General features: G+C 41.9%; 1 protein-coding gene across 1 annotated transcript in view; it reads left to right on the top strand.

Annotated features, from left to right (window-relative positions):
- The window catches only part of PLB1 (phospholipase B1), a gene marked incomplete at its 5' end in the record, with an annotated part of 92,424 nt that overhangs the window by 67,669 nt on the left and 3,743 nt on the right, over positions 1 to 21,012 (top strand). Inside the window, 15 exons of the mRNA XM_082307342.1 lie at positions 142 to 237; positions 1,344 to 1,415; positions 3,299 to 3,376; positions 5,369 to 5,429; positions 6,166 to 6,224; positions 8,780 to 8,838; positions 9,986 to 10,029; positions 11,281 to 11,380; positions 12,788 to 12,839; positions 14,712 to 14,792; positions 15,876 to 15,941; positions 16,491 to 16,585; positions 17,760 to 17,841; positions 19,178 to 19,282; positions 20,341 to 20,436. Of these exons, the coding sequence (XP_082163468.1) occupies positions 142 to 237; positions 1,344 to 1,415; positions 3,299 to 3,376; positions 5,369 to 5,429; positions 6,166 to 6,224; positions 8,780 to 8,838; positions 9,986 to 10,029; positions 11,281 to 11,380; positions 12,788 to 12,839; positions 14,712 to 14,792; positions 15,876 to 15,941; positions 16,491 to 16,585; positions 17,760 to 17,841; positions 19,178 to 19,282; positions 20,341 to 20,436 (1,146 nt within the window). The remainder of the gene's footprint in view (positions 1 to 141; positions 238 to 1,343; positions 1,416 to 3,298; positions 3,377 to 5,368; positions 5,430 to 6,165; positions 6,225 to 8,779; positions 8,839 to 9,985; positions 10,030 to 11,280; positions 11,381 to 12,787; positions 12,840 to 14,711; positions 14,793 to 15,875; positions 15,942 to 16,490; positions 16,586 to 17,759; positions 17,842 to 19,177; positions 19,283 to 20,340; positions 20,437 to 21,012) is intronic.

Here is a 21,012-nt window from a genome sequence, read left to right as displayed (position 1 = left end):
TCATGAGACTTTCCACACTGGAGCAGCAAGAACAAGTAGCATGAACCTCCCATTACTGGCTCTGATTTGGCCCCAGCAACCCCAAGTTGGACCGGTGTGGATTCCTCTGTACTCAGATGTCCTTTATGTTTTCATTTGTAGGATGGGCATCCAGATATCTCCTACTTTTCACCTGACTGCTTCCATCCAAGCCAGAAAGGCCATTCGCAGCTTGCCAAGGCTCTCTGGAATGCTATGGTAAGGTGACAGGCTCTGCATATAATGTGGTCTTTACCTGGACCTGACTACCATTAAAATAATTTCTGTAATAAACATTGCAATGAAGGCCTGGATAATGCTGGAGATTGTGTTTGTTTCTTCTTTACTAGTCATATACCCTCAAATTTCTGGTGCTGCTCTCAGCCTAGAATCTCTTGCTTCTTAAAGTGTGTGGGAAGGAGAGCAGTGCTGTAAGTGCATGATCACAACCATTCGTGATTTCAGCTGAGCAACTTCAAGTCTGCTTCACCCATTGTCGTGAAAGGCAGGACAGTATTCAATAAGGATGATGTTTCTATAAGCTGGTGTGGGAAACCACCAAATAAAGAATTGTAACTGCATATGTCAATTTAAAACTGATTCCTTAGAAGTTTGTTTTAAATCCACGTGTTGCGAATGTCTCGTTAGGAATTAAAATGGCTTTAATTCAGTTCAGTTTTACTACCTTTGGAAATGAAGAAAGCTCAATAAAAATGTCATTAAAGATTGCTTAAGCAAACTCATTTTACTTAGCATTGCAGTGCAGTAGGAGTACGCATGCAGTCAGAGGCGGTATCTCAGATCCTGGATGGTAACTTCTATGTACTTCGGGGTAATGTCTGAACAGCTGACATGATAGTTTGCAATCATCAAGCAGTACCTCTAATTAAATTTGGTTTAATCTTCTATGCATAAACAGCCTTTTGTTGGAGATGCCATCATGCAGCTTAGCTATAAAAATTGAGGGACTCTTAGTGTCTTGTCTTTTATGCAAGAGAAGAGAGTTTATGACCTTGCCTTCTGGCAAAATTCCAAGGTACTTCATGTGCCTGCCAAAATCCTCCAGGAGTTTAAACTGATCCAGTGTAGCTTTCTACTTCCCATTTTAAGCTTCTTTCTGGAGTTGCTGTTTTGCTATGCAGTTGCTATGTTCTTTCTGAGAAGTAGATGCATTTCAGCCTTGGGTAAATCAAGGTCTGTAAATACAGGCAGCTTTATATAAATTTGAAAGGTATATTTAGATTCTCTTGGATTAAAATTGTTATACAAATGTAAGATGAGCCGACATGGTTACAAACTAGGGTTTTTTTTGTCTTCCTTTCTAGTTACAGCCTGTAGGCCAGAAAGCTGACTCATTTGATTTCATGGGTGACATCGTCCTCGACTGTCCAACTCAGGTAAATATACCCACGTTGTGGAAGCTGGGTATCAGGAGGCTGTACGTGTTTGTGCTTACTGCAGAGAGCAGGGGTTCGGTACGTCTGGAACAAGCTTACTGAAAACTTTTGTTCTCTGCTTACCTCTGCGTGAGCCGGTGCTCTCATATACCTGCTCTGGTGTCCCTTGGCCTTTTACTGTGCCATGAATACTGATTGACAACATGCCGATTTGTGTTTTCAGTTGTAGCAGAGGTTGTGTTTTGTTATGTTTGTGAAGTACAGAGGCGGCTCCAGCAGCAAACAACAGAATATGCTGCATTAACTTTCCCATCAGAATCAATGGGGTTTGGGCACCACAGTGGCTTTGAAAACCCCAGTATCTGTTATCTCTTGAATTAGTGGCAGGTTGGTTTTCCTGGCCTGATCCATAACAGGGATACTTTCAGGGATACATTCTACTTTGGAAGCTGCTTCTACAGTTTCTAAAACAAGGTGTTGAACTTGCCGTACAGTTGTTAGGTATCAGAACCTGGAAATGACCGCTGCAGTCAGCAATAATTGGCTCCATTTCTTTAGCAGTTTCAACGAGGAGGCCAAAGAACTGAACAGATCAGGGAGCCGAGTTGTTCTCTCGGGTCTGGAGATAGTCATTCATGTCATATAGGAGGATTTTGTCCATATTGTGTCCATCCTGTCAGAAAAGGAAGATCTGCTGAGTTATTAATCAGCATGTTTCAAAAGTCCTCAGGTTCACTTAAATTGATCCTACTTCATTTTACCCAGTATTCTTTCCAGACAGCTTAAATTAATTTAGCAACTTCTTCAGTGCCAAAAAATGTGGATTTTATACTTCTTTCCCTTCATCCACTCCTATTCAAAGATGTTGCTTTTCAGAAGTAGGCATAGAAAAGTTTTATATCCCTTGCAAAGAATATATGGCCATTGTTTTCAGAAATGGTAAGCCCATAGTGCTTTGAAAAAGTCATTGATAGAAGTGCTAGTAGCTTTCCCTGCGCAGAAAGCTCTGAGGTAAAGACTATGAAACAGTGCTACAAATGAATAAATAGGCGTTTTCCAGGGGATTTCACCTTCTGTGTTACTAAAGGGAGTAGTAAGTTATTTCAGATTCTGACACCTGCAAATTCCATTTACTGTTCCCACGGTTTCTCACTACAGTTTTGAAATCCTACCTCAGGTAGTCATGTCCATGAAAATATCACGTGTGCCAGATTGTAAGGGCCCAAGAAGCCAAGGAAAATTATTTGTATTGAGGCAACTTAAAGTAGGATAAAACCCTGCAAATAAAAGAACAGTGGGTCTTCTAATCAATTAAATATGCCTTCTGATTTTAGTGCTTTGTAAAACCTCCTCATGCAGATACTGGAATTACTCTTAATTGAGATAAGTGGGCATCCTGGTGAAATCTTTTAGCCTATACAATGCACATGTCTTTCTGAATGCATGTTGCATTAGTAGAGGACAAAAATAACCATGCAATTTATACAGCCTCTCTTGGGGGGAAGAGTGATCCTTTCTGTAATCAATCTTTCATCTCCCCTCTGCTGACACAGGAAGATCTGCCCAGGTTTCTCTAGACTTTACATCATGTCTTTTGAAAGGACTAAGCATCTACTAAAGTCTAAGTAATTTGTGGAAGGTTAGGAGAGGAAAATGTTAAACTGCAATCAGGATTTAGTGTATGTTATTTTTGCCATAGGGTGCTAAACACAAATCTTACTTCTGAATTTTAAGGAAGGAGCATGGTTTCAAAATCCAGATCCCCATTTTGCAGATTAGGCAATTACTTTCTTGGTGATAGAATGTCTTGATATCACCTGCTATGGTCTGTGCCGTGTGTTTATTGTCTAATTTCTCTTACTTTTGTATTCCTCTTTCTCCAGAACAAACCATTCCTGGGAACATACAAGAATAGCAACTACACATACCCACCTGTGGAGCCCACTAATGAGCCAATAGAGGTAATTGTTGCATCTTTTGCTGCATTTTACGCAAACTATGCAAAGATTTTTCTGGTGACTGTTCATACATCATCCTGAATTTATAGGTGAGATAAACTATTACCAGTTTTCAGAAAGGGAAGGCTATCTTGCATTGCGTTTTTTTTCTGCGTAAACAAATGTTAAACTCTTCTTTTCCTAAAAGCCAAACAAAATGAATTGTATTAATTGGTGCAATTGTATCAAAACTGTGTTCAACGGTAAGTCGCCTGGGATGCATCATTAATTCAGATAGCAAGTTCTTCACAACAGGGAGAAGCTAACTTAGAACCCTGAGCCCCCAAATGATCTGAGGAAGGTTTACATATTCTCTTCTTGAGCCGCTGTATTTCCATGCACTCAAGTAAGCTTAACCTGTAGAGGGCAGTCGCCTTTACATATTGGATATGCGGCCAGATACAAAGGAGGTGAGAAGAATTCATTTTCAAAGGGATTCACTTTCCACCAGGACAAAACAACTACCACAAGGTAGATTAACCAAACTGCAGAAACAAACTTGGTGTAGGACTTGAAGAAATGGGGCAGTAACTTGCTCTTGACAAATGGCTGCAGGCATGCAGCCTGCCTGCAAGTGATGCTCTGTTTCGGTGATCCAACTGTGGCTGGAGATGGCAGTCACAAGGGCTGGGCTAGTTTGTCATACTGGGGGTCCTCATGCCTAGTCAAATGATGAAAATCTCTGTGTGCCTTGAGGGTTTACAAAGAGCAACAGCTGATAGTGTTTCAGCAAGCCATAGTTTGCAATATTGAAATGGGATTTCTATCTGTAGAGCTAGAGTTATACTTTTAATGGGTAATTCTTGCATTTCTACTGAATCTCAACAGCAATAGCTTCTGAAATGACAGGGTAAAGGAAAGAAACAGTTGAGAGAGTAAAGGAACAGTTTCCTCTCTGATCTAAAAATAAGCCCAGCTGCCCTTTCTAGCCTCTGCAACCAGCCTTTAACTAGCTGGCTGATAGTAGAGCCTATTACACCATTTTTTACATGTTTTCTGAAGACCACTGGTCCATGTAGTTTTTCTCTGAATGATAGTTGTGCAATCGTAGAATAATTTGAGTTGGAAGGGGCCTCAGGACATCCCTAGTCCAACGTCCCACTCCAGGCAGGGCCGGCTCTTAGATCAGTGTAAGCAGATGTCTGTCTTCTTACAGGGACTGCCCATTCCAACAATTGCAATTTTTGCCTCGCTGCCTTCTCAGCTAATGTTGTTGCTCACTACCAAAGCGCATGGGTGGCACATTCATCAGCTGCTTCCGCTGGTGATCCAAGATGTTCTGCGATTCTGTTTCCTCAACTAGTGGAATAAGTGTAGTAGCTATGATATCATCTACAAATGTATGGTAGTCTAATTATTTAGAGGCTGATAGCTCTCTTTACTGAAACTTTTGAAGATTCAAAATTTTTTAAAATTTTATATTCAGTGAAAGCAAGCCTTTTTTGACAGTTTCTAGGAAAAGAACAGGTTTCTAGCGAGGTACATGGAGAAATAATAATACTATAATACTATAATATAATGCATTAATGTAATATCAGAACTTTGCAGAGGGTTTTATTGTTGATTTTTGTTTTGTTTGTCTTTACATCTGACGTCTCTTGAGACAGAGCAGGACTTCAACACTGAAGACCCCACCTTCTAGGTCATGGACAAAATCTCTAGGCTGGAGAGGAGCGGGGAAAAAATTATCCTCCTTATGGAATTTTGTTATAGGGAATATTTCTAGATGAAATGTTTTGCCTTTGGAAAAATGTTATGTTTTGGCTAGAAAATGTCACCAAAACTAATTCATGCTTGGACAGCATTCCGCAAAGAAGAGGAAAGGACTGTTGGGTGCTATATAAGCACCAACCTAGGATCTATGTCTTTAACATAGTTTTGCCTTTCACTGTACAATTAAACCATATATGAATTCCATATTGTCTTCTAACCCAGTTTTGTAATTTGCCATTTCAGAATTGGGGCAGTGACCTGTCATGTTCTGAACAGACTCCATCCAGTCATGTCCCAACATCAGGTAAGAAAGAGCTTGTAAGCTAAAATCACAAATAGGAAGGATTTCAGCTTTTTTTTTTTTTTTTAAAAAAAAAAAAAAAAAACCAAAAAACAAAAAAACCCAATAAGATCTTGAAATTGCAAATGCTAGATGGAAAGGAAACAAAAGCTGATATATTTAGCAGCAAGGGAAGAAATTCTGTCTTGCCATACACAGCAAGTTCTGCAACACAGCAGGTGTGCTCTCTGTGGATATATATGATCACATTTATCATATACATATATCATATACAGCAACACAGCAGATTAAAATTGCCTAGGTAGTTTAGTGGCTCAGCAAGTTTGGCCTACCTGGTGAGCCTGCTCTGATAAGCAGCGCAGCAGGAGCGCTGTGCGTAGTCAGAAGGCTTTACAGGGAGACTGCTAATGGGAAGTATTGAACTATGACCCAAACCTGAAAAACAATTAAAAGAGATTGAATGTATGCATCCGTAAACATATCTAATCTGTTTTCTTTTTTTTTTCCTAAGCTGTTTTAAGGTCCATTTGTTTCCTTGTTAGTTGAGTACACTGTTGCAAGCAAAGGCAAGAAGTTACGCCTTTTGCATAGCTGATACAGAGAACTTGAGGCTCGTTCTTGCTAAAAGCCTGTAAAAATACCATGAGGTTGGAACCAAAGACTTGGATCTTTATTCTGTTAAACAGTATTTTGTGTCAGTAATCAATAATCCTGCTTTTTTTCTCCTACTGTTTTTTAGTACATGAGCTACAACCTGCTGACATCAGAGTCATAGGAGCACTGGGCGATTCCCTGACTGTGAGTACTGCTGTGTTCCACGTTTAGGATGAGAAGACCAATGGTCGATTTCTACCTAGATGTGGTCATGTCAGGCATCATCAGATAGAAAGCAAATTGCTTTGGCTTGGCAAAGCAAAACTCATCTGCCTGTGTCCCTTTACTAAGAAATAGCCTGAAGGGATATGAGTGACACTGGCAATTGTGTAATCCAGTAATGAATAATTTAGGCCAGAACAGAAACAGGATCACATTCTCTATTGCACACAGTTTATTCAAGTGTTTTTGAAAAGGGAAATGTCTGCCTTATAAGAAAAGTCTTTTCTGACATAAAAAAAAGAGCTAGCAATTGGCATTTTTCATGCAATGAGAAATCTTGATGAAAATTCCTATGGAAATAATTGGTTGCAGAACGAAGTGCTTCTCACTTGAGATAAATTCTGATACTTCTGTATTTCAGAATTTTGCTTTCAGATGTTTCTTCCTGGTTTAGGCATCTTCCAGTTAAAACTCTGATGTATTTTGTGTACCAAGAAATGCAAACTGAAAAGAAAAGAGTGGGCACAGCAAAGAAAGGCCCCAGGAAAGAATAGCAGAGAACACTGCAGATCTGCACTGAAGTTTTCCGAGGAAAACGTTCCAGAACTACACAGCACTACAGAATTGTTCTGGCATGGGATGAAAGCAAACATTCGTGTCAACAGTTCCCATGAATTTTAACTCCTGAGCTAAACTGGTGCTCGTTCTAGCAGCTTCAGCTCCTGTAGAGTTCAGAGGGAGTTGAAGGGACTGAAGCCCTTAAATGATCAGGCTTATCTATAGGCAGGTGTGCATGTCTTCACCTCCTCATTAGCTCTGAAACCGATTTTGCTTAACCTGATGTAATCCTGGCTTTCACCCTGCTGAGCTTTGAGCTTTTCTTAGAAGACCTCAGTAATGACCCTGCAAGTCTCCCTCCTATCCATTGCCATTACTCTTAAAATTAATTCCTTGATTTCCTCCCCCACATCTAGTGCTAGAAATGTACACTAGCACACGTCGTCTTTTTTTAAATTTTAATTCTTTTAGTACATAAAATGTCTCAGAGACCCCTAGTCATAAAGGCTAGACTCTGATGCTTGTGGTCCCTGTCTCAAGAGCTGAGCAAGACAGTTTTCATACTGCCATTATTCACATAGTTCCTACTAGTTGCCATTGCCACAGCAAAATATGACTGGGGTTTTGATTAAGGGATTTATTGCTGAGGGGGGGGGAAATGGCAGAGTGTTCCTCTTGCGTGTGCATGCACACACCCTCACAAGTACACGTGCCCACACACAAAGCGCAGTACAGCCAGCAGCAGTGCACACTTTATACTGCCTCACCATCCCTGGCACAGAGAAACTGCAGCAGCAAAGATCTGCCTTGGTCCGCTAAGACATTGATTTTCCTCCTGGTATTTCCCACAAGAGCCCTGAATGCAGTCAGTGTTTATGGCTGAATTGATACCATGGCTTTTTGAAGAATACAAGATTAAGTGAAACCACTAAGAAACTATAAAGCTGCGGAAGAACCCATTTTCATGATTGCTGTCCCGAATGCAAGTCAGGGCGCTGACCTTTCTAGAGGTCTGTCCCGGTCCTGTGAGCTACTCAAATCCATCACAAATATCTTTGTTCTGATGGCTTTATTTATTTATTTATTTATTTTTAAAAGCTATTAAAGTTCACACTGCAGGAAGGCTGTTCTCAGTCTAGATGCAGTTGGAGATTAATGAAATATTGAGTAATTTAGTCACGTCACTGGCTAGAATGCATCTGTCTGACTTCTTAGAATCAATGCACAGTGAAAGCAATAGATATGCCAACATGCTTATCTGTATGGGCAAAAAAAGTCCTGCCTACACCTCATCAAGTCTGTGTGTTAGACTAGCAGACTGGGTCCAGCAGAGGAAAAGTGGATTTTACACCAAAGATTTGTTTTCTTGGCAGATTAAAAAGCAGCTCCTCTACTGATCTATTTACAGCTAAAACTGGATGGGAATTTTTCATCAGTGTTTTTTTTTTTTTTCTTTTCCCCCCCCTCGATTATTAAGTCTCTCAAAATCAGCTTTCTTCAGGAAATGCCAGGATGAAGCATTTTCCATCAGATAAATCCAAACAAATGCAAAGCTGTTAATGTTGACCTGAGTTTGTTGATGTTAATCCAAGTCTCATTGCGTTGCTTGCTAAAACAATATTAGAGTAGTAGTTCTAAAGCCTTATGTCCTTGACCTTACATTCTGATGCCCTCTGGCTGGACCATATCTCCTCTGATGTTCCATGGTCTACTATCTAGATGAGCTGCTTTTGCATAGGAGGAGAAGCCCGTGAATTTGAAGCATGGGAGATGCAGGGCTGCCCAGAGCCCAGTGTGTGGCAGTGAATAAGGACATGGACCATTTTTGCTAAAACTAGGATATTGCTAAAGCTTGGCTGGATGCAGAATAAAGTTAACAAATTGGTTCAGCACTTTCAAATCACAATGTCTCTCTTACCTAAACTTGTAGCACTGTTTTCTTCTAGTATTTTATAAATGATTCTTTCTATCCTTTCCAGACTGCAGTAGGAGCCAAAGCAACTGACCTACAAACAGACTGGAGAGGACTTTCCTGGAGGTAAAAACGCTCAATTTTCTCTTTCTCTATTTTTGTTAAAAGTGTGGGTCACCTGATTGTGTAGTTACATGCTTAAGTATGTAAATACAGGGGTAGGATGCTGAAAGCAAGTATTGCTGGGTAAGCATTGGAGGAGTCAGGACTGGAAGAGAGTAATTCTTGTGGGAGTTTTTTGTGTTTGGGAGTTTTTTGTTGCTTTTTTTTAACCAGACCTGATTGCTACAAGCATGGTCCTGTGTGTCTGATAGTACTGAGTTATTAACATGAGTGAATTCTTTCAGCCTCCTGCTAGTCTCTCTGGAGTTTATTCAAAATATTGCTTTTGCTGTGATTATCTAATGCAGTGTCTAATGCTAGAGAGTCTAAGTGAGTGTGGATTGGCATGAACATGGTGAGAGCACTGCATGCATATTCAATGAAGATGCCCCAAACATCTTTGCTATTGCGAAGCAGACAAAGACAATACATGTCAGACTGGATGTGAATCTCAATATCCATGCTAGAGTGGAAGGAAACTACCTGCTTCGTATGGGCAGAAGTATGGTTGATAAGCATGTGCACATGTATACGTTCTTTTCTTCATCCTTTCTTCCCCCTTTGTGTGTATCTGCAGGCATAGATGTCTTCAGGAGGGGCTGACAGAAGTGGTATAAGAATGTATTGGCTATACACACAGACAAGTTTTGAATGGCAGAGGCAGAGGCTCTTTTCATAATCAACATTGCAGAATTCCAGATAGGTGGTTAACGAGCATTTAATGTAGTCTCTCTTCTATGCATAACTGCACACAAATGTAGTTTCAGCAAGGTCACATGGAGCAACTTTGGTGAGGAGCTATGCCTTTCTATGATGGGCACCCAAGCATGTCTGTATGAAAAATCAGTTCTCCCAGTATGCTCTATTCCCAGTCTGGAGGCATAGCTTCTATCTTAGCTGATGCCCTGCTTGATTTAATGTGAAATCTCCTTTCAGCACTTTCCTTGAATTCTTGTGGTTTATCTCCTTAGTCCTGTTTGAGGTTAGTCTTTTTTTTTTTTTTTTTTTTTTTCTCTCTCCTTCCTGGGCTGCCACAGCAACATATGGTGACAATAAGACAGATGGTTGCAGGATTAACCCTACTTGGTGATTTTGTTCTTTCCCTTTGTAGTATTGGAGGTGATGGGACTCTGGAGACCCAGACTACTTTACCCAGTGAGTACCCTGGAAAATTAATTGAGAGAAGTAAAAGGCGAGTATTACTCTGAAAGTAGTCTAAGTGGATGCTAGGAAACATCTGGAAATGGTCATGCTTTCCTTGCAAACAGTGGGGGATGCCCATCTATTGTGGATATGAGCAGTTCATGTGAGTCACAGCTGAAACCCAGACTGACCTGACTAGCTGTAAAGTTGATTCAGCCCCTCCACATCACAGGACCTGCATGTGATTGTATCGTCCTTTTGACAGAAATGATTAGGAGTACATGTGCTGAAGGTGACGGAAGTTCATGGCAGACCTGCTCCTCCCTTATTTAATTTTGTGCTTTCCAGTGACTGACTGTAATGGCTGTGGGCAAATGAAGGGTTATGAAACAATTAGCAGTCCGTCTAGAGAGGGTTGTTGACAAGGTTATGGTTCATCCGGATGATTTCAGGTTGCTACATTGCACTGAAAAAAAAAAAAAAAAATCTAAAAATACTATAAATTTCTTGTCCTAGTGTTCTGTGTAATCAGTCCCTGTAGTTGCCATAGAAACCATTAAGTGGTCAGCGTGACCATAAATTGGAGGGGACTTGGTTCACAACAGTTCATCTATTTGTATGTGATCCATGCTGTGAAGCAGTTTGACAATACCTGACACTGTTGGTAATAAAATCTGATATGCTTTGTCTTGTACCATGCACATCGCTGTGTTTAAAGAATCATAGAAGGCGCATTTCATTTATGCATTATAAATGAGACTCTATAAAGAGGTTTCAGACAGCACTACAGACGCAGTAACAATAACAGTTTTCAGACATCATGCTTCCCCGCTGAGGGTTTCGGTGAAATGTAGAAATGTGAATAAAATTCACTTCTCTGCAATGAATATTATTATCTTGATGGGTAGCTGGAGGAGTGGGAGGTAGAGGGCCATATTCGGAGCATCTGCTCCTGGTACATGAAAGAAAGTAACCATGATTACTCTGGCACTCAAATTCAAGACCAGTGAGTTGTGTGGGACCAGTGCATCTCCTGGGCTGCCAGACCCCTCAAGGCCACAGAGAGAAATAGTTGCAGTGCTGAAGTTTGGACAGTAACTGGAGCCTCCAATGCAGGTGTGACTATAGCTTCTGTATGGTCACAGTGAATGAGGGGAAAACCCCGGTCCATATTCTCACCACTCGATTGGCTTGCACTTCGGCAGGAGGCAACGCTGCCAGTTGTACTGTGGATGGTTAAACATTGTGTTTTCTCTTTTTAAGATATCTTGAAAAAATTCAATCCGAACCTCTTTGGCTTCTCCACTGGCAGCTCTAAGGAAACGGCTGGATTCAACGTTGCGGAGAGAGGTGCCACAGCGCGGTAAGCACAATCGCAACCGAGAAAGGGCAAAGGGGTAGAGAGCTGATGGACTGGCAGATTATCTTTGAACTGCATGTCACTGTTCAGTTAATACTGATGACCTACTAGTACTGAGCATGTTTCTGTGATCTGATGTTTGTAATTGTTTTCTTTAAAATATTTTTTTAATTCAGTATTTGGGGGATATATTTGTATCTTTTTCTAAATTAGGGACAGAGAGAAACTTCCTTTCTTCATCTGACCTCTGCCCAGAATTTCCAAGCCAATGCCTTAGTTATACTTCTTATTCTACCAGTACCTTTTCCTGCCCAGCCTTCAGTATGCAGGTCCCTGATTCACTGTCAGGCCATATCTGTAATGAGGAAAAATTCATGAGCGTCTCTCATTTTTTCCTTGATTTCTGGGAAACGTGCTTCAAACTAACAAATAGAAGCCCACTGCTAACCTAATGGCATTAAAAACTATCCATGTTTGCAGTGCAAAGAAAAAGAACAGAATGAGCAGCTGGGAATTAATTCCTTTCTCCTCCTGAAGAAAAACTCTACTAGTCTGTTAAGAGCCAAAATGTGTAAAAGTTTGTATTGCATATGCTCTGCCTGATTTATGGATACTCATGGAATTTGCTTCCAAGACTTTCTGTGACACCTTTAACAGACATTAAATTTACTGCAAGAGTTTTAGGATGGCTAGCAAAGCCTGTGTAGCTGCTAAATGCTTCATGGATGCCCTGAGCAAAGACTCGGGGCGATCAGTATGGTTGTGGGAGTGCAAATAATGTAACCGCATTTGTGTAGGTGCTGGAGAGAGGCAAGGCTTATTAGCTCAAGCACAGTCTTATATTAGTATATCAGGAGCTGAAGTTTCCAGCTGGTGTCTCAGCATGGTTTGTGCTTCACTCCATGGGCGTTGCATCCTGCCCAGAGCTGGACTGGGACTCTCCAGCCTGGCAGTTCCACAGTGTAAGCAATAGCTTCCAGCCATAAGACAAGCCGTAGGAATTTAAGGCCAGATCAGGAAGGCTGGTTAGGTGCCCAGCTTCTCTGTAAGCACCAAACTCCCCCACTAGATTTTGCAGGGAGTTAGGCAAATAAATGTTTCTGTGCATCTGGGCATTAGTGGTTTTCTCCAAACAAAATGCACCTAAGCCAACTCTGAGATGGGAAGAATTCATCCCAGTTGCCTGCCACTTGGCAGCCATCCTAGCTGAAGCCCTTTCAGATCAGATTATTCATTTGTGCAGCTGTGGCTGATCTTGGTCCTTCTACGTTTGCTCGTCCTTTTGAGGCATCACTTTCCTTGTACTGATTTCTGCTGATCCTAAGATTCCCTGAAATGAGGAGTGGGAGATCAAGAAGACGATGTGCTTTCAGAGCATGCATCTAAAATATGTCTGTCCTCTCTCTACAGCAATATGTCAGCCCAAGCACGTGAATTGGTGGAGCTAATGAGAAGCAGCTCGGTAAGTGGAATTGGGCCACCCCACAGTGCTCCCATGGTCTTTGGGAGATGACTGTAATTGATGGGATGCTTGAGTAGTGAAGAGTGCTTTACAGATGGAAGAAAAGTCAGTGTCCTTGTCTCTGGTGTGCTTTCCAAGACGAATGTGCCAGGGATTAGCCTTTAGGAGATGATAATTTACCTAAACAAATCCATGCAGATAAGTTGCAAACACACAAGGCAGCGACTAATGTAGGGTGCAGTGTGGTCAGGAGTTGTAACGATGGTAGTGAGGAAGAGGGGAGATCTGAGGGCTCTGGGGAGATCACAGGGCTGCTTAGCTGAACAGCAGCATTCAAAGTGCAGGTCATAAAGGCTGAGTGTAAGATTGCTGGAGTAGGCACCTGGTGACCAACATGAATCACACTATTCGCTCTTGGGTCTGGGAAATGGCAATAGTGGGAAGGGGGACAACTGAAGTCTTCCCAGCATATTAGGCCCTCTGAAACTCTGGTTCTGAACAGGCAAGTGATTGATCAGTGGCCAGAAACCTCAGGGCTAGGTGAATCCCTGTCGTGCCACAAGCTTGTAGGGGATCTAGCGCTGTGGACCAGCCTGCTGTGCCAGCTCCACTGAGGGCTACAAAGGGCACTGAAAGGGCAACTCACTTTTAATTCAGTGGCTGCTGCTGCAGTTTGGGGTGGGGGGAGGAAATCAGGGAGAAAACCAAGGCTGCCCTGCTCCAAGTGTTGGCTGAATTTGAGCGGATGACTGGGTGTGAGCTGTTGGGTCAGGGAGAGCACCCTGTAAGGGAATGGGAGTGCCTGGTGCTCCTTGGCTCAGGCTGAATGGGAAAGGAAGGTACTGAATAAGCTGGATTTGTTAAAGCATGTGTCTGTCCATGCCAGCACTTTTCATGGATGCTGCATGCTAGTCCCACTGTCAGTTACTCTGCCTTACTGATTGTTTGGCAGAGTGAAGGGAGCTGGCATGGCTCTTCAATAAAAGAGTATGTGGCTCTAGAGCTTTGTTTTATTCACTTCTTTTTTTATGCATCTTTAAAAAAGGGGAGGGGGAAGTCCCTGCCACACTTTGCCTCTTCATGAAAGGCACGTCCAAGCAAAGTGCTGGTTAAGGAGGAGAATTCAGACCTGTCGGTGATTCCCAGGCCCTTCCTCTATTTGTGGGATCCTTTCGCAGATGTTTGTTATGTAAATGCACCACTAAAAATAGTTGCCTTTGATTCCTTTCTTTGTACTGACCGTTACAAAATGTTTTGATGAGATCCAGCTCTTAGCTGTGCCTATTGTTAGCCTGCAGTGACGTGGATGCTGCAGCTGCCCTTATACGAGCTCAGTGAAGTCACCAGCCTCCTGGACTCTTCTATTTTAATCCAGCTGTCTGTTCCCTGGGGCGCCCCTCGCCCCTCCTGCCGGTGGGGTAATACTTGCCCAGCTGGCAGGGATCCCCAGCAGCTCCAGTTCCAAAGCTCCATGAGTCATTCCAGCACCCACTCCCACATCTCTTTGTCCCCACGCTGCCTGCAGTGTTCAGCCACGGCTGGCAAATCTCTCCTGTCCTTCCCTGTCCTGAAGCTAACGTTCATTTAGGCACGCTTGCTGCTACAGACACATTTCTATGCTCAGCTACCCTGATGGATCTTGTCTGCCGAAAGGGATTTCCTTATGAATGCCAAGGTGAATTGCAGCTAGCCTAGCAAACAGTTCACTTTTTCCCCCTGGACAGATGCTTTTTCTTCTGCTGTCTTAACTCAGCATGCCTCCCTTCTCTGTTCTGCCATGCCGTCTGCACCCCGTTTAGCCCCATTTGTGAATGTTACCTCTGCGTGCCTAAGCAATGGATGCTGCAATACGTTTATTTTATGTGCCACTAGAACATTAATTTCAAGGAAGATTGGAAGCTGATCACTGTCCTTGTTGGAGGCAACGACCTATGCCAGTACTGCTTGGACAAGGTTTGTATCTCTGAATTAGGCATGCTCATCCAGGCACTTGGCAAGTGACCAGCCCTGGAAGTTTAACCTTTCTCTCTCTCAGTGAGCCAAAGCTCCTCTTTGTTTAAAAAGCACTTAGAAGTCCTGTTTCTTTCATCTGTATTGTATCAGAAACAAGTGCACAGCTTTTAATATTGGGGCACTGTAGCCCTGGAGTAATGCATTATTTAAGAACCAGCAACCTGCCTCATAGCAAACAAAACATCAAGAATAAACTGAAGAGCTCTTCCAGCTTAACTGGGCAAAGCAATCAAGACAGCGTGGTGTCTTAGGCATGTTGTTATGGGGACACAAGTGAAGTTTTGTTCTGGAAAGCGTCTCCACGCAATAATTACTGAGAATGCCTGATTCTTACTCCAGAATGACACCAAAAGAAATAACATCAGTTTATAGTGAAAAAGATGTCTTTTATCTAGCTACCAGTGGTCATCGCCTCTGAAAAGGCTCCTGTGGCACACACTGGGGGTCTGGACCCCAGCTCATTGAAATGACCCAGGAACTGTTCTCTCAGTTTTGCTGCTGCCTGGAGCCTTTGCCTCCACAGCTACACCTCTATAACTACAGTCACAAAGTCATTTTGCCTCTGGGTTTTGTGGAGCCTAACTGCCTCCATATCAATTTCTCCAGATTGCCAGTTTAAAAGAAAAAGTATCGCTCTGTTCATAAGGCAAACTAGTCTGGTCTGGGTCCCATAAAAGACAACATGAAATCCGAAGATGTGATTTATGTAGTCATTTATAAGGCAAAGACTGTGCCAAGAACTATTATATACCTCAGGATTTTCTACAGAGATTAAGGGAGTATATTAGTGACATAGAAACACAAGCACTATATAACCTGTGTGCATGTGGCAATAAACCTCTTGATCTGAAAATATATCTGCCAACAAAGGCAAAAAGGAGGACTGCATCAGTATATCTTCTCATGGACCGCCTTGCAACTAGAGAGTCTGTGGACTTCTTTGCTCAGGCGAAACAGTTAAATTTCTTGGTTCCTGAAAGAAGACTTATCCTTTTTTTTTTTTTTTTTTTTTAAATTACACAGGAAACCTATTCAGTGAAAATGTATGTAAAGCACCTTCGGGACGCTCTGGATATTTTCTATGAGGAGGTAAGCTTTCAAGATACCCTAGCAAGCTATGTTCCTGGCAAGCACACTGATGTTTTTCTCACCTCTGATAGACTGTCAGTGATTATGTTTCATACAAGGTCATCTTCCAAATAGCTGGAGTCAGACTATGCTCCTCAGTGCTATATTTCAACAACTGTATTGGATAATCCCCTGAGAAAGTGGGCTGTAGTTTCAGGAAAACTGTGTTTCACAGTATTTTTGCTGTGGACCAAACATAGCATGACCCTACCGCCAGTGTTGATGGCTAAACCAACTGTACAAAGTTTCATTTACCCTAGAGAAAGTGGAAATGCCCCAGGGAGTGAAGCAGCATTTCAGCTAGCTTGTACTAGCTGCTGGGAATTTTTTGGCTGACATCCACTGTCTATCTCCCTCCCCCTCCTTTTATACATAATCCTTGCACATGCTATTGGTTGCAGTCAGTGCCGTTTGCACTGACTCCCTGACCTACGGATGGCACTTCTTTCTCACTTTGTAGTGGTATCATGTTCTGTGATTTGGTGTGTCTGGTTATTATAATCCCTGCAGCTCCCAAGAGTCTTTGTCAACATGGTGGAGATACTAGAGATTTCTGGACTGCGTCAGATGGCAGCAAGCTCTTCAGAGTGCGCTTTGACAACAAAGTAAGTGAGTAAAACATGTCTTTGCCTTTAAAGTGCTACATTTTTGGATCAATCTAAATTGCTTCTACAGGAGGACATCCACACTGAGCTTTCCAAGCTACTTTCATTGCTGCCTTTACTTGATGCAGTAGTTCTCATCAACTTTCTAGTATTTCTTCCAATACTTCAGCTAAAAGGCATGCACCTGTAGATAGAAGAGTCGTCACTTTTCTTCTCAGCTCTAAGGCAGCATGTCACAGCACAAGTCACCATATAATTGCTGTACTACTGAACTTCAAAGCCTTTTTTGCCCAGTCATTCACTGCTCAGCAGCACAGGCTGACATGCCCCACGCCTCTCCTTGTATTCAGTGTTGCATTACCTATGGTGCAGGCTGGGCTGCACACAGCAGGGTGCACAACCAGGAACTGCTTTTCACACCTAAAGGAGGAGACCAAAGTCCTAACCCAAAGAAGGTCGAGGGACTTGTTTTAGAAAGCAGCAGTGCCTTTACAGCAGTCAGCATGGACATGAAAAGGCTCTTTAGTCTAGCGGAGAAAGGTATAACAAAGACCGGTGGTTAGAAGCTGATGCCTAATGAATTCAAATGAAGTTAGGCAGAGATTTTTTAATAATAGAAGCGATTTAACTACTGGAACACACTGGAACGGAAAACAGTGAATTGACTGTATTGCTTGATGTCTTCATATTCATTCCAGGCACATTCTTAGAGGACGCATTTCAGTGAAGCACAAGTTATTACCTCCTGATATGAGGGTAACAGAATGAAACACAGTGGTCTGAGGAGCTAGACTACGTGAACAATTTGTCTTTTCTATCTCTAAATCCCCAGGTTTCTGAAACTCTGCTGTAAGCCTATATGTAGGGGGTTTTTTTAATTCTAATACGTGATTTCCTGCTAATGTGTGGCATACTAAACACTTGTGTGTCTGGCTCGGAGTTGTGGATCCCTCAGCTCTTACTGGCTGTAACAGGTGTTCACTTTGAAAACTAAGTCAATAGGGATTTTTTTTTTCTGAAGTATCTGTTCACCTCTAAGCCAATGAGGTGGCTCTCCTTCTGCCTGTGAGCTTTGAGCACCTATCCTGAGCTTCTTGAAGCAGACACACGTTGCTGAAGAATTGCATAGGCTATTCCAGGTTGGCTTTTAATTCTAGTATTTCTTTTGTTGAAGGAAAGTTTGCCCATGTTTCTTAAACCCCAAGGAAAACTCTTCTGAACTAGAAGACATTAAGAGAGTTAACAGAGATTTTCAGGTAATACCTTGATTCTGTAACTGGTCATCTTCACGCTTCCCTTCCTCTCATGCATATCCTCAGCAGGACAGGGAGGGACAACTGGGAAACAGCTTGGCTACAGTCTAACTAAACCCTTACCCAGCTAACCAGTTAGCAGCAGTGCAAGTCTTTCCACACTGCCTTGTAATTTGACCTCGGTTCTGAGCTGGAGGCAGATTGAGACTGGCTCTGTTTCCAGTTGCTGTTTCAACAGCTGAAAAGGAGCTACTGGTGATGGCTGTTCTGTTGATATGTGTTTGTCCATTATGAATCTAATGAATGACTCACATGAATTAACATGTCACTGCAAGGGTGACAAAGCACCTTGCATCAGCTGTTTTGTGGTAACTCTTAGCAGAGAAAATGAACTAAACCAACCTGATGTTCCTTTCTTTTGCTGTGGGCTGAGAGCATGCACACAGATAGCTTACCATGGGTCAGCTTGCTATCCGAGAGTAACTTTTCATAGCCTCGGGCAGAAGATTGACTCAAATTTAACAAAGGCTATAAATAGCTATTGGAGCAGAAGTTTTGTTCATCATTATTCCTATGAATACAGGAATTGCTGTATCAGTTCAGATTATGCTCTCCAGTCCTCCATCCTGGCTCTGGCCATGGATGTTGTCTGATGAATCTGACAATGCTCAAAAAATCCATCTTGGAAAATACTTACATAAACCTATCCAGGGTTTTATTTCTTTAACTAAGGAAGTGGGGTTAGAGAATGTTTTGAGATACGACTAGGAGCATTAGAATTTATACCCATAAGCTGGCAAGTGACAATGAGATGTTTTTATTATCTCTATGAATGTCTTGCCATAGTTTTCAAAAGTGGCAGGTGACTTTTCAATGCTTAAGTTTTATTTTACTTCAAGCACACCGTTCTGAAAAATCAAGCGCACTTCAGTCTCAAGTTGGCCTTCTGGAATCATTTGTCACTTCTAAAAATTTTGGCCTTATGCTTTTTTTTTTTTTTTTTTAATTCTCTGTAAATTTTAATCTTGTTGCTATTGTGCAGCACAGATTTCTATAAGTAAGGTATGAACTACTTTTTTTTTTTTTTTTTTTAAATGAAGCAAATTTACATTTGAGATTATCCTAGCTTCTGTACATTTTCCACATGAAAATATCCATGAACCAAATTATTTTCTTAGTTGTTCTCTGGACTGCATTAAACTATTCAGCTGGATTTATAATAATAATTTATGGCTTCCTACATTGAAAGAAGTGTAATATGCACGTTTTTGATGGCTAACAAATGTTAGATGAACCTTGTAACTTACTTCTCTGTTTCCAACCATGCAACTCCATACAGGCTGAAGCCTTACAGCTGATCAACAGCGGTCGGTACGAGGAGCGTGAGGACTTTGCAGTTGTCATGCAGCCATTTTTCCGAAACACTTTGCTGCCCCTGGATAGCGTGAGTCCTGTTTTTCTTTCCCATTACACAAGGACCAGTATCTTGATTTCCCTAAGTCAGTAAGATCCATGCCACAAGGACTGTGTTTTCTTCTCTTGGCACAGTCTAGCGGCACAGGGTGGAACCTGCGGTAAAAGTGACAGAGGAGAAGACAGGAAAGACTGTGCTGCCTGTGAATCAAAACGGCTTTAGGAAACATTCATATCACGTTAAACCTAAGCACCCTCTGGCTTCCTCTAAACTGCATGTTGCTTCCCCTGCTGGGGGCTTTTCTTGGCATTTTTTCTTCTGATCTAGGTTATGGAGCATGTTCAGGTTTCCTTAACACAGAGACTGGCACTTGCACGCCTGGCCCATCCCAGCCTGGAGACAGGAAGCAGCCTTTGAAGCCACACACTGAGTCTCCTTCTTTTCTCCTGCCTTAGCATTATGTATGCTGTGTCGTTAGGGATACAAATATTTAGCATGAATCCTGGTCAGAACCACCCAGTTTTGCCTAATACTGATCCTTTTGTCATATCATCCCCATTTTGTTCTGGCAGCCTTTAAGTCCAAAGGACGGTCACCATACAGGTAGTGATGAGGCAAATTCTCCCTCAGACAGACATTTGCCACAGCTGCATAAGCCCACAATTTTTAATGTTGCCTGAAATTCAGCACAGTTTTCAACACCTGAAAGGTCATAAGTCTGAGCTATGGCAGCTTAACAAGCAAGAATAAGCAGTTTTTTTATCAGTTCTGTACAAGGTGGAGTGTGGGTCAATGGCAGCGTCCATGTAAGAACTGTGACGGATGGTTTAACGATAAGTTTAGGTTCATTACGAAAATTGTGTGAAGTTGAGCAGGCTGCATTACACAGAAGGTCTCAAGATGCAGTAATCAGCCTACAGTCAGAAGTACCTAAGTTTATTTCCAGTGTCAAAACATGAGCATATTGCCTTTAGGAAGATACCAAAACTGTGAAGTGGGTATGCCAAGTACAGTGCACTATTAGATATAATATGTCAGATCTCAAAGGTTGAAATGTGCTGAGAAATACATTTTTGCTTTTATCACAGAACGGCAAGCCAGATCTGAGTTTCTTTGCTGCAGACTGCTTTCATTTCAGTGTAAGAGGCTACGCTGAGATGGCCATGGCTCTCTGGAATAACATGGTAAGAGGTTATGACCTAGATCCCTATGTGTTTGTGGTAGCAGTCCTTACAACAGATCATGAGGAAGGTGTCTGAAACAAAACAGCAAGCAAGAAATAAAATTGATATCCTCACAAGAGGGGGGCTGTTCAACTCTGTGACCTTTTTCAGTCTGCATTGCTTAGGAACACAATGCAAAGTGATCGTGTTGCATAAAACGGTGTAAGTCTTTGCTCATTCAAAATGAGAAATCCTGAGAGTCTTAATGTAATGAAAAGTTCCCTTCTCATCTGGCAAATAACTTGCATTAAAGCAAAAAATCATCTTAGTTAAACTAAGTCCTGTAGGTTTCCTGAAAATGTCTGTTGAATAAGCTTGCCCTTCTTCAGTGAATTCTGTTAGATTTATTAGGAAAACATACATGTGATTGAATTTTTGCTGCCGTTAATAGTGTGGACATGTTGTACCACCCACTCTAGTATCTGAAGCAATTCTAGTAGAGTCACTGAAACTAATGGGGGGGCTGAAATCACACCTATGATGCCTCTGTGTGCATTCACATCCCTTCTGTCATTTTGGGGGAAAAGATATGTTTTG

Source organism: Platalea leucorodia (genome assembly GCF_965183815.1).
Source record: "Platalea leucorodia genome assembly, chromosome: 3".
Lineage (NCBI taxonomy): Eukaryota > Metazoa > Chordata > Aves > Pelecaniformes > Threskiornithidae > Platalea > Platalea leucorodia.
This window is presented reverse-complemented; position numbering and strand designations above follow the sequence as displayed.